The sequence below is a fragment of the Salvelinus fontinalis genome, chromosome 26 (genome assembly GCF_029448725.1).
Source record: "Salvelinus fontinalis isolate EN_2023a chromosome 26, ASM2944872v1, whole genome shotgun sequence".
NCBI lineage: Eukaryota > Metazoa > Chordata > Actinopteri > Salmoniformes > Salmonidae > Salvelinus > Salvelinus fontinalis.
In genome coordinates this window covers 17,748,912-17,762,708 of record NC_074690.1, presented here as the reverse complement: position 1 = coordinate 17,762,708, position 13,797 = coordinate 17,748,912, and the positions used below count along the sequence as shown (strand labels likewise).

Sequence of the window (13,797 nt, the reverse complement as noted above, 5' to 3'; positions counted from 1 at the left end):
AACTAACTGCATGTTTGACCTACAATGATGTGAGACCACTATCAAACATAAACTGCACTTTGTCACACTTATCTTGAGAATATGTTTGAAAGCTCAAAAGTTCCAGGCATACGTTTGGATGAAGTAGTCTATGATGGTAAATAGTGTTGTACAAATGGGGATTCTAATCGTCTCATTGGTGCCTTTTGTTTCCCAGAGGGAGAATCTTGTGGCGCAGACCTATTGATCGACTGGGTCATTGAAGAGGCTTGCATGCTTATGTGTGCATTTCAAGTATGAGCGTGTGTGCGTTTAACCGTGCCACAATTTTTTGGGAGGATTATTTCTAATTTCAACATGTAGTGTTCCAAATTTTTATTTTTTTAATCTGATAAACATTGAGAAGATAGTAAATATACCTTTCAACAAATAATTACTTACAATTATGTATGTTTTGTAAACAATAAACTCACGGTAACAAGTTGTTTCACACTTAAGACCATTTGCATATAGAATTTTCCTTCAAAGACATGGTACAGAACCCCCACCTCGTAATGTAAACATTGATAACGCATTTTCAATCCCTTTTATAATCCAGTGAATGGGATTATACAAACACTATGAATGCACAGAAAGCTACACCTCGCTCACATTAGCAACCACAGGTCAGTATGTGTCCATACAGGTATGTGACATGACACAACTGAAACAGACATGAGTCCATCCACTACACAGAACAGGTCCCAGCCTCCCCCTAAGGCACCCATGTACAAGGTCCCAGCCTCCCCCTAAGGCACCCATGTACAAGGTCCCAGCCTCCCCCTAAGGCACCCATGTACAAGGTCCCAGCCTCCCCCTAAGGCACCCATGTACAAGGTCCCAGCCTCCCCCTAAGGCACCCATGTACAAGGTCCCAGCCTCCCCCTAAGGCACCCATGTACAAGGTCCCAGCCTCCCCCTAAGGCACCCATGTACAAGGTCCCAGCCTCCCCCTAAGGCACCCATGTACAAGGTCCCAGCCTCCCCCTAAGGCACCCATGTAGGAACTTAATGGTTTCTGTTAACAGCAAAGCTTAATATATTACAATTGACAGTTTTAATATTTGGTTACAAAGGGAACCCAGACTATCTCCTCTTTCACAGTCCTTACGCATCAGATCCACCAGAAACGCACATAGACGATAAGTGTAATGAAGAAGACTGCCCCGGCTGCTATCTTAGCATAGGTGGATCGGGTGTTGAGGTACTTGGCATCGCTGCGGTACTTCTTTGAAAGGCTGGACAGATTGCTGGCTTTGGTGTCGAGAGCTGGAGGGGAAAAAATGTCTGATTAATATTTAGGACCGTAATGTAACCAATAGCTGCATTATATCTAACCGTGAATGTATGCAGGCTTCAATCATAAATTAATAGGAAAGATGGGCAATTCCTGACTTCAAAGTACGACTAAAAGTTTTTTTTTTTTAAACGGGGATTTTCAAAATGTGCAACAATTTTCTAATACAAGGGAGAGTATATGTAACTGTGAACCTCAGTGTTTGGAAAATCACTGTTTTAACTTTGATGTCATCAGATATAACTTTTTTTTTTAAAGTATTCTACAAAACTTAGAAATGTGCCTTTTTCACATGTTGAAACTGGTATTGTGCTGGTGATAACTGATGTATGAAAGTGATGGTTACCATTTAATAGATATTGCGATTCAACAACTGATGTCACTGAATATGGACCCAGCTCCGTGTTAGACAACTATACAGTTGAAGTCGGAAGTTTACATACACCTTAGCCAAATACATTTAAACTCAGTTTCACAATTCCTGACATTTAATCCAAGTAAAAATTCCCTGTCTTAGGTCAGTTAGGATCACCACTTTATTTTAAGAATGTGAAATGTCAGAATAATAGTAGAAAGAATGATTTATTTAAGCTTTTATTTCTTTCATCACATTCCCAGTGGGTCAGAAGTTTACATACACTCAATTAGTATTTGGTAGCATTGCCTTTAAATTGTTTAACTTGGGTAAAACGTTTCAGGTAGCCTTCCACAAGCTTCCCACAATAAGTTGGGGGTATTTTGGCCCATTCCTCCTGACAGAGCTGGTGTAACTGAGTCAGGTTTGTAGGCCTCCTTGCTCACACACACTTTTTCAGCTCTGCCCACAAATTTTCTATGGGATTGAGGTCAGGGCTTTGTGATGGCCACTCCAATACCTTGACTTTGTTGTCCTTAAGCCATTTTGCCACAACTTTGGAAGTATGCTTGGGATCATTGTCCATTTGGAAGACCCATTTGCGACCAAGCTTTAACTTCCTGACTGATGTCTTGAGATGTTGCTTCAATATATCCACATAATTTCCCTTCCTCTTGATGCCATCTGTTTTGTGAAGTGCACCAGTCCCTCCTGCAGCAATGCACCCCCACAACATGATGCTGCCACCCCCATGGTTCACGGTTGGGTTGGTGTTCTTCGGCTTGCAAGCCTCCCCCTTTTTCCTCCAAACATAACAATGGTCATTATGGCCAAACAGTTCTATCTTTGTTTCATCAGACCAGAGGACATTTCTCCAAAAAGGACGATCTTTGTACCCATGTGCAGTTGCAAACCGTAGTCTGGCTTTTTTAATGGAGGTTTTGGAGCAGTGCCTTCTTCCTTGCTGAGCAGCCTTTCAGGTTATGTCGATATAGGACTCGTTTTACTGTGGATATAGATACTTTTGTATCTGTTTCCTCCAGCATCTTCACAAGGTCCTTTGCTGTTGTTTTGGGATTGATTTGCACTTTTCGCACCAAAGCACGTTAATCTCTAGGAGACAGAACGCGTCTCCTTCCTGAGCGTTATGACGGCTGTGTGGTCCCATGGTGTTTATACTTGCGTACTATTGTTTGTACAGATGAACGTGGTACCTTCAGGAGTTTGGAAATTGCTCCCAAGGATGAACCAGACTTGTGGAGGTCTACAATTTTTTTTCTGAGATCTTAGCTGATTTCTTTTGATTTCCCATGATGTCAAGCAAAGAGGCACTGAGTTTGAAGGTAGGCCTTGAAATACATCCACAGGTACACCTCCAATTGACTCAAATTATGTCAATTAGCCTATCAGAAACTTCTAAAGCCCTGACATCATTTTCTGGAATTTTCCAAGCAGTTTAAAGGCACAGTCAACTTAGTGTATGTAAACTTCTGACCCACTGGAATTGTGATACAGTGAATTATGAGTGAAATAATCTGTCTGTAAACAATTGTTGGAAAAATTACTTGTGTGCACGAAGTTTGCCAAAACTATAGTTTGTTAACAAGAAATTTCTGGAGTGGTTGAAAAACGAGTTTTAATGACTCCAACCTAAGTGTATGTAAACTTCTGACTTCAACTGTATGTATGAAAACATCTGCTAAACTATACATTTTAAATGAATTGTGTGTATTTTATGTCTGTATGGTGGGTTTGATGCAAGGGCTGTGTACTGTACGAGATATAATTATTATAAATTACCCGATAGGGCCTCTCCTCGTTGCAGGACCTCTTCAATGTTTGCCACCATGATCCGCTGGACATCCTGCAGTTCTGTGTTGATGCTGCCCAGGTTCCTCCGTGCCCTGCTGTCAATGTAGGTTCTTTTTGTTTTCTGGATGTACGTGTCTGAGGACAGAGGAAGGATGAGACGCAATTACACACTAAGTGTTGGTTAATGGTGCATCTCAATTACATTAAGTCATTTCGCAGACCCTCTTATCCAGAGCAACTTATAGGAGCAATTAGGGTTAAGTGCCTTCCTTCAGGGCACCAACAGATTTTTCACCTTGTTGGCTAAGGGATTCAAACCAGCGACCTTCAGGTTACTGGCCCAACGCTCTTACCTCTAGGCTACCTGACACCCTACTCTAATGTGGCATCCTATAGTTATCTACTTGTCTCTGCACTGAATCAAAAAACATGGAATAGGGGAAAGCAATATAGCAGGGAATTTGCTTTTGCCAGACTTATTTAGTTGTTGGTTTTTTACATCAGTGTGGATTAAGGAAAGGAGTTATGAAGGAAAGGCATTATGAAGGAAAGGACATTTCCCAAATGCTTTTTGCTTGCCTGGGATGTCTTAATGGGACGATAATGAGTGAAAAAAGAAAACCTCTCACCAAACTCAATGAAAGAGTACGGCCTGGAGACTGTGGGGACTTTCTTTCCATACTGCTCATGGAATTCTGTCTGGAGGTCTTCCAGGTACCCAAAGACCAGCTTCTTGGGAAACACAGCTTCGCACAAGGCCAAGTAGCATACACCATGTTCTAATACATAGCTGGGGAGACAGACATTAGTATGTAAGTGGAAAGTAACAGAGTTATCGTGAAGCTTGATTGAGATTTCCACATAGACCCACAGCATCCATCCAGTGACAGGCTAGGGAGTTATCGTAAAAGGGTAATAGCCTCCAGAGTTACCACTGTCCACATAACCAGTCTTGCCTAGTTTACTCACAAAAAACTCTGGGCCCTGAATGACACAGCAGACACACCGCGGTGCATACTAAATGAACGGTGAGGACACAATCGGAACATCACTTTAACTTCCTTAATACCAGGAAATACACAAATATAATAATGACAGTATTATAAACAGAGATTTAGGGGGAGGTCCTAGAGAGTTCCACCTTTTATTATCACACAAGACTGCTACTTGACTGGTAAATATAGAATGGTGGGTAGGCTGTATGCAAAATATAAATGACAATTGTGCATAGAAGATGAATCATGTTACTTAGTGTTAGTGTTTTCAGTATGCTGGTTATTCAAATTTAAACAAGGATGTGTTCTTAAGGCCTCATCAGCCTGGTTATTATCAGTTAGTCAATAGTTACTCAATTAATAAGTAACTTTTTGGTACAATTTTGCATGTTCAGCCAAGGAGAGCCTGTAGAGTGTGTGTGTCTAGTCCTTCCAACTACGATCCTATTGGCTGTGTGTGTGAAAGAGAAATTCATCTTCATTAGCTTATTATACTGAACAAAAATATAAACAACAATTTCAAAGATTTTACTGAGTTACAGTTCATATTTAGGAAATCACTAAATTTACAAATTCTTTAGGCCCTAATCTATGGATTTCACATAACTGGGCAGGGGTGCAGCCATGGGTGGGCCTTGGAGGGCATAGGCCCACCAACTTGGCAGTCAGGCCCCACACTGGGGAGACTCAGCCAATCAAAATTAGTTTTTCCCCACAAAAGGGCTTTATTACAGACAGAAATACTCCTCAGCAACCCCCCTCAGACGCTCCCACACGTGAAGAAGCCTGATGTGGAGGTCCTGGGTTGGCGTGGTTACGTGTGGTTTGCAGTTCTGAGGCTGGTTGGACATACTGCCAAATTCTCCAAAACGACATTGGAGGCAGTTTATGGTAGAGAAATTATCATAAAATGATGTGGTAACAGCTCTGGTAGACATTCCTGCAGTCAGCATGCTAATTGCACATGCCCTCAAAACATCTGTGGCATTGTGTTGTGTGACAAAACTGTACATTTTCAAGTGGCCTTTTATTGTCCCCAGCAAAAGGTGCACCTGTGTAATGATCATGCTGTTTAATCAGCTTAATGATATGCCACCTGTCAGGTGGATGGATTATCTTGGCGAAGGAGAAATGCTCACTAAGTGGGATGCAAACAAATTTGTGCACAAAATTTGACAGAAATAAGCTTTTTGTGCGTATGGAACTTTTCTGGGATTTTTTATTATTTCAGCTCATGAAACCAACACTTTGCGTTGATATATTTGTTCAGTGTAGTAACCTTCCCCAACAATATCAATCTGGATGCAGTAGTGACTATGATATTATTTAAGACAAACGTAAAAGATATATAAAAAATATAATATATTAAGAAAATCCACTTCTAACAATACTTACTGGAAAGACATGACCCCAGCCTCCAGGGTACATCTGTTGGGGCTCTGGGCATTGAGCTTGCGGCAGAGCTGCTTAGCCTGGCTCTGGTAGTGTTGCAAGTCTCTTCCTGACTAAACATAGGCGAGATAAAGGGGTATAAAATAACACGTTTGCAGTTATAACAAACAGCTACACTATATCTGATAGAACGCAAATCGGAAAAATAAAATGTTAGCTAGTAGTATTCATCAGAATATGATATAACTTTACAAACATGATTTAGCCTTCTAACTAGCTAGCTAGTTAAGTTAGTTAGGAAGTATGCTACATGACCAAAAGTATGCGGCTATAACCGTCCTCCTGAGAAGGGTTTCCACTAGATGTTGGAACATTGCTGCCATTCAGCCACAAGAGCATTAGTGAGGTTGGGCACTGATGTTGGGCGATTAGGCCTATCTCGCAGTCACCGCTCAAATTCATCCCAAAGGTGTAAGATGGAGTTGAGGTCAGGGCTCTGCCAGTCAAGTTCTTCCACATCGATCAACAAACCATTTCTGTATGGACCTCGCTTTGTGCATGGGGGCATTGTCATGCTGAAAGAGGAAAAGGCCTTCCCCAAACTGTTGCCACAAAGTTGTGCAGCACAGAATTGTCTGGAATGTAATTTTATGCTGTAGCATTAAGATTTCCCTTCACTGGAACTAAGGGGCCTAGCCCGAACCATGAAAAACAGCCCCAGACCATTATTCATCCACCACTAAACTTTACAGTTGCCACTATCTACTGGTGCAGATAGTGTTCTCCTGGCATCTCTCAAAACCAGATTCATTCTGTCGCACTTCCAGATGGTGATGCTGATTCATCACTCCAGAGAACGCATTTCCCCCTGCTCCAGAGTCCAATGGTGGTGAGCTTTACACCACTCCAGCCGACGCTTGGCATTGCGTATGGTGATCTTAGGCTTGTGTGCGGCTGCTCGGCAATGGAAACCCATTTTCTGAAGTTCCAGACGAACGTTGCGTCCAGAGGCAGGTTGGAACTCGGTAGTGAGTGTTGTAACCGAGGACAGACGATTTTTACACGCTTCAACACTCGGCGGTCCCGCTCTCTGAGTTTGTGTGGCTATCACGTTGCTGCTGAACCGTTGTTGCTCCTAGACATTTTCACTTCACAATAACAGCCCTTACAGTTGACCAGGGCAGCTCTAGCAGGGGAGAAATTTGACTAACTGACTTGTTCGAAAGGTGGCATCCTATGACGGTGCCACGTTGAAAGTCATGGAGCTCTTCAGTAAGGTCATTTTACTGTCAATGTTTGACTATGGAGATTGCATGGCTGTGCGCTCAAACAACTATCAGCAACGGGTGTGGCTGAAATAACCAAATCCACTCATTTAGAAGGGTGTCCACTTTTGTATATAAAGTTCAGACCCCTTCACTTTTTGTTACGTTTGTTTGTTACTTTTTGCCTTATTCTAAAATGTATTAAATTGTCCCCCCCATCAATCTACACACAATACCCCATAATGACAAAGCAAAAACAGCTTTTAGAACTTTTTGCTAATTTATTAAAAATAAAAAAACTCAAATCACATTTACATAAGTATTCAGACCCTTTACTCAGTACTTTGTTGAAGCATCTTTGGCAGCAATTACAGCCTCGAGTTGTCTTGGGTATGACGCTACAAGCTAGGCACATGTATTTTGGGAGTTTCTTCGTAGGTTCGTGCCTTTCTAGGGAGTTTTCCTAGCCACCGTGCTTCTACATCGCTTGCTGTTTGGGGTTTCTGTATAGCACTTTGTGACATTTGCTAATGTAAAAAGAGCTTTAGAAATACATTTGAAAAATTTATTCCTCCCATTCTTTTCTGCAGATCATCTCAAGCTCCGTCAGGTTGGATGGGGAGCGTCGCTGCACAGCTATTTTCAGGTCTCTCCAGAGATTGCGTTCACTTCCCTGACCAAGGCACTTCTCCCCCAATTGCTCAGTTTGGCCGGGTGGCCAGGTCTAGGAAGAGTCTTGGTGGTTCCAAACTTCTCCCATTTAAGAACGATGGAGGCCACTGTGTTCTTGGGAACCTTCAATGCTGCAGACATTTTTTGGTACCCTTGCCCAGATCTGTGTCTCGACACAGTCCTGTCTCGGAGCTCTACAGACAATTCCTTCGACCTCATGGCTTGGTTTTTGCTCTGAGGGTATACTTATGTAAATAAGGTATTTCTGCTTTTTCTTTTTAATAAATAAAAAAGTCTAATAACCTGTTTTTACTTTGTCTTTATGAGGTATTGTGTGTAGATTGATGAGGGGGGGGGGGAATTACTTGATCCATTTCAGAATAAGGCTGTAACTTAACAAAATGTGGAAAAAGTGAAGGATCTGAATACTTTCCGAATGCACTGTATAGTGTAGCTCTGAAACTCCAGGTATCATTCTGCCTTCTCCCTAGAGTTCTCAGCCATAAGCTTCACCGAAGACTGGTTCAGGTTAACTACAATTCCAACGCTGTGATTTAACGCTTAGAAACGTCAATAATCATTGCTTGCAATATGGCTTTCGAAACATATGGCCCTTATCTTTCAACAGCGAGAAAGAATCCTTCAAATAAATAAAAAAATACACTTACTGTCTCAGTTTTGCACAGATCCATACTAAAGGTCGGCCGATTAATCGATCCATACTAAAGGTCGGCCGATTAATAGGGCCGATTACAAGTTTTCAAAACAATCAGTAAGTGGGCTTTTTGAACGCCGATTACATTACAATCCATGAGAAAACTGTGTGGCAGGCTGACCACCTGTTACGTGAGTGCAGCGTCAAAAGGACCTTGTGGCTGCAATGAGCCAAGGGAAGTTGCTAGCTAGCATTAAACTTTTCTTATAAAACAATCAATCTTCACATAATCACTAGTTAACTACACATGGTTGATGATGTTACTAGGTTAACTAGCTTGTCCTGCGTTGCATATAATCAATGCGGTGCCTGTTAATTTATCATCGAATCACAGCCTACTTCAACTTTTCCAAAAGGGTGATGATTTGACAAAAGCGCATTCGCGAAAAAAAGCACATTCTTTGCACAAATTTACCTAACCATAAACATCAATGCCTTTCTTAAAATCAATACACAGAAGTATATATTTTTTAAAACCTGCATATTTAGTTAGCAGGCAATATTAACTAGGGAAATTATGTCACTTATCTTGCGTTCAGTGCAAGCAGAGTCAGGGTATATGCATCAGTTTGGGTCGCCTGGATCGTTGCGAACTGTTTCTTCCTAACAAAGACCGTAATAAATTTGCCAGAATTGTACATAATATTGAAGGTTGTGCAATGTAACAGCAATATTTAGACTTAGGGTTGCCACCCGTTCAACAAAATACGGAATGGTTCCGTATTTCACTGAAAGAGTAAACGTTTTGTTTTCGAAATTATAGTTTCCGGATTGGACCATATTAATGAGCAAAGGCTCGTATTTTTGTGTGTTTATTATAATTAATTTGATAGAGCAGTCTGAGCGGTGGTAGGCAGCAGCAGGCTCGTAAGCAGTCATTCAAACAGCACTTTACTGCATTTGGAAGCAGCTCTTACCAATGCTTGAAGCACAGCGCTGTTTATGACTTCAAGCCTATCAACTCTTGAGATTAGGCTGGCAATACTATAGTGTAAGACCATCCAATAGTCAAAGGTATATGAAATACAAATGGTATACAGAGAAATAGTCGACGCGTCATAATTCCTATAATAACTACAACCTAAAACATCTTAACTGGGAATATTGAACCACCAGCTTTCACATGTTCTCATGTTCTGAGCAAGAAATTTAAACGTTAGCTTATTTACAAGGCATATTTGCATTTTTACTTTCTTTTCGCATTATTTAAACCAAATTGAACATGTTTCATTATTCATTTGAGACTAAATAGATTTTATGTATTATATTAAGTTAAAATAAAAGGGTTCATTGTTCATTCAGTATTGTTGTAATTGTCATTATTACAAATATATATAGAAATTGGCCGATTAATCGGTATCGGCTTTTTTGGTCCTCCAATAAATCGGGTGTTGAAAAATCATAATCGGTCGACCTCTAATCCATACAGCTTCCACTTCCTGAGTCACACTTACACACAGGTGTTCTGAGCATAATAAATAATGGCACCGGAGATGGCTGCCATTTTACGGTCTCCTAACCAATTGTGCTATTGTGTGTATTTGTAACTTATTTTGTACATAATGTTTCTGACACTGTCTCTTATGACCGAAAAGAGCTTCAAGATATCAGGATATCAGAGGCAAAGGATTTACTTCAGACACCCGAGAAGAACCAAATCCCTGTGATTCACATTAGAAAGCGACGGAGATATCGGGGACGTAGGTCGGGGTGCCTTGTAAGGATCCGACGGCGAGTGGGTAATCTGCCTCTACCATCAGTCCTATTAGCCAACGTATAATCACTGGATAACAAAATAGATGAACTACAATCACAAATATCCTACCAATGGGACATTAAAAACAGTAATATCTTATGTTTCACGAGTCGTGTCTGAACGACGACATTAATAACATACAGCTGGCGGGGTTTACGCTGCATCGGCAAGATAGAACAGCCGTCGTCGGTAATACAAGGGGTGGCGGTCTGTGTATATTTGTAAACAACAGCTGGTGCACAAAATCTAATAGTAAGGAAGTCTCAAGGTTTTGCTTGGCTGAGGTAGAGTATCTCATGACAAGCTGTAGACCACACTATTTACCAAGAGAGTTTATCTATTTTCTTCGTAGCTGTCTATTTACCACCACAAACAAATGCTGGAACTAAGACAGCAACCAATGAGCTGTATACGGACATAAGCAAACAGGAAAAGGCTCATCTAGAGGCAGCGCTCCTAGCGGCCGGGGACTTTAATGCAGGAAACTTAAATCCGTTTTATCTCATTTCTACCAGCATGTTATGTGGGCAACAAGAGAAAGAAAGAAAAAAACTCTAGACCACCTTTACTCCACACACAGAGACGTGTACAAAGCACTCCATCGCCCTCCACTTGGACAATCTGACCATGATTCTATCCTCCTGATTCCTGCTTACAAGCAAAAACTAAAGCAGGAAGCACCAGTAACTCGGTCAATAAAGAAGTGGTCAGATGACACAGATGCTAAGCTACAGGACCGTTTTGCTTGCACAGACTGGAATATGTTCCTGAATTCTTCCGATGGCAGTGAGGAGTACACCACATCAGTCACTGGCTTCATCAATAAGTGCAATGATGACGTCGTCCTCCCAGTGACTGTACGTACCCCAACCAGAAGCCATGGACTACAGGCAACATCTGCACTGAGCTAAAGGGTAGAGCTGTCGCTTTCAAGGAGCTGCCCTCCGAACAACCATAACACAGGCAAAGCGTCAATACAGGACTAAGATTGAATCGTACTACACCGGCTCTAGAACTCGTCGGATGTGGCAGGACTTGCAAACTATTACAGACTACAAAGGGAAGCACATTGCCAAGTGACACAAGCCTACCAGACGAGCTAAATTACTTCAATGCTCACTTCGAGGCAAGCAACACTGATGCATGCATGAGACCATCAGCTGTTCCAGACGACAGTGTGATCGCGCTCTCAGTAGCCGATGTGCTTAAGACCTTTAAACAGGTCAACATTCACAAGGCCGCAGGGCCAGACGGATTACCATGACATGTACACCGAGCATGCACTGACCAACTGGCAAGTGTCTTCACTTATATTTTCAAACTGTCAGTGACTGAGTCAATACCAACATGTTTCAAGCACACCACCAAAGTGTTCCTGGGCACAGGGACTAAGGTAACCTGCCTAAATGACTACCGACCCATAGCACTCACATCTGTAGCCATTAAGTGCTTTGAAAGGCTGGACATGGCTCACATCAACACCATTATTCCAGAAACCCTAGACCCACTCCAATGTGCATACCGCCCCAACAGATCCACAGATGATGCAATCTCTATTGCACACCACACTGCCCTTTCCCACCTGGACAAAAATAACACCTTTGTGAGAATGCTATTAATGGACTACAGCGCAGCGTTCAAAACCATAGTGCCCTCAAAGCTCATCACTAAGCTAAGGACCTTGGGACTAAACACCTCCCTCTGCAACTGGATCATGGACTTCCCGACGGGCCGCCCCCAGGTGGTAAGGATAGGTAACAACACATCCGCCACGCTGATCCACAACACGGGGGCCCCTCAGGGTGCTCACTCCCCTCCTGCACTTCCTGTTCACGCATGACTGCATGGCCAGGCACAACTCCAACACCATCATTAAGTTTGCCAACGACCCAACAGTGGTAGGCCTGATCACCCACAAAGATGAGACAGCCTATAGGGAGGTCAGAGACCTCGCCGTGTGGTGCCAGGACAACAACCTCTCCCTCAACATGAACAAGACAAAGGAGATGATTGTGGACTACAGCAAAAAGAGGGCCGAGCACGCCCCCATTTTCATCAACGAACGGGGCTGTAGTGGAGCAGGTTGAGAGCTTCAAGTTCCTTGGTGTCCACATCACCAAGAAACTGTCATGGTCCAAACACACCAAGACAGTCATGAAGAGGGCATGCAAAGCCTATTCCCCCTCGGGAGACTGAAAAGATTTGGTATGGGTCCTCAGATCCTTAAATAGTTCTACAGCTGCATCATCGAGAGCATTCTGACTGGTTGCATCACTGCCTGGCATGGCAACTGCTTGTCCTCCGACCGCAAGGCACTACAGAGGGTAGTGCTTACGGCCCAGCACATCACTGGGGCCAAGCTTCCTGCCATCCAGGAGCTCTTTACTAGGCAGTGTCAGAGGAGGGCACTAAAAAGACTCCAGCCACCCTAATCATAGACTGTTCTCTCTGCTACCGCACGGCAAGCGGTACCGAAGTACCAAGTCTAGGTCCAAAAGGCTTCTTAACAGCTTCTACCCCCCAAGCCATAAGACTCCTGAACAGCTAATCAAATGGCTACCCAGACTATATGCATTGCTCCCCTTTTACGCTGCTGCTGCTACTCTCTGTTTGTTATCTATGCATAGTCACTTTAACTCTACCTACATGTAATATTACCTCAAATAACCCGTGCCCACGCATATCGACTCTTTACCGGTACCCCTTGTATATAGCCTCGCTACTGTTATTTTACTGCTGCTCTTTAATTATTTGTTATTTTTTAACTTACTTCTTTTTTACTTAACACTCGTTTTTCTTTAAACTGCATTGTTTGTTAAGGGCTTGTAAGTAAGCATTTATACACCCGTTGTATTCGGCGCATGTGACAAATAAAATTCGATTTTCTAGATAGCTAGCTAACTTTAATTAACACAGGTGGTTGCCTCTTGTCTTCAGTATGTTTTCCGTAAACTTGCGCTGTACCACGGAGATATGGCCAAGTGGGAACACTAACCCTTTCAAGGTGTGTATCAAATAAATAAATAAATATATTATTTCTAGCTGATTTGAAAGACAAGGTCCTTAAGCTTCCAAAAACTGTACCGCAAGCGATGTGTGTAAATGTTCAGATTGACACAACACCCACATACAGAAGACGCCTTCGTCAAATTACTTATGTGCAATGTAATGACACCGAGTCGTGATCGAGGGCTAACGTTAGCTAGGAAACACATATTATTCATTCAAACCTGCTCGTCTTCTTGCATCGATGCAGCAAGCGGCAGTCCATCTGCTACCCGAGCGATCATTGTCAGCAAAACCATATTGACCGAAATCTTTCAAATTCACACTACAGATTGAGTTGTAGGTGTTTACTGGCTGTGCCGAAACTTGAAACTTCATATAAACTTGGCTGCGTAGCTTCTGCTGTCAAATCTGACGCGCTGGAGGGAAGCTCGATGTGTGAGCTGGCCGGAAGTCCATGTTGTTGCACCCTGGAATTGGGTCCGACTGCAAATCCTTTTTTTTGCAACTTTCT

At 42.4% G+C, this 13,797-nt stretch overlaps 1 protein-coding gene across 1 annotated transcript; it reads right to left on the bottom strand.

The window, feature by feature from the left end:
- Positions 1-339: 339 nt before the first annotated feature.
- On the bottom strand, positions 340-13,748 carry LOC129823780 (vesicle-trafficking protein SEC22b-B-like). Its single transcript, XM_055882750.1, has 5 exons — positions 13,508-13,748; positions 5,873-5,982; positions 4,112-4,272; positions 3,471-3,617; positions 340-1,287 (listed from the first exon to the last, which is right to left on the bottom strand). Exons 1-5 carry the CDS (start codon positions 13,580-13,582, stop codon positions 1,133-1,135), a joined length of 648 nt encoding a protein of 215 aa, XP_055738725.1. The 5' UTR covers positions 13,583-13,748; the 3' UTR covers positions 340-1,132.
- Positions 13,749-13,797: the final 49 nt, after the last annotated feature.

What these genes read in the sequence shown, in the direction of transcription:
- LOC129823780 (XM_055882750.1), bottom strand. Translation starts at nt 13,582, where the DNA reads ATGGTTTTGCTGACAATGATCGCTCGGGTAGCAGATGGACTGCCGCTT. An exon ending in GCTGGGGTCATGTCTTTCCA is followed by an intron (nt 4,273 to 5,872) that starts GTAAGTATTGTT and finishes CTGTCTCCCCAG; the next exon opens with CTATGTATTAGAACATGGTG. An exon ending in GTACTCTTTCATTGAGTTTG is followed by an intron (nt 3,618 to 4,111) that starts GTGAGAGGTTTT and finishes CTCTGTCCTCAG; the next exon opens with ACACGTACATCCAGAAAACA.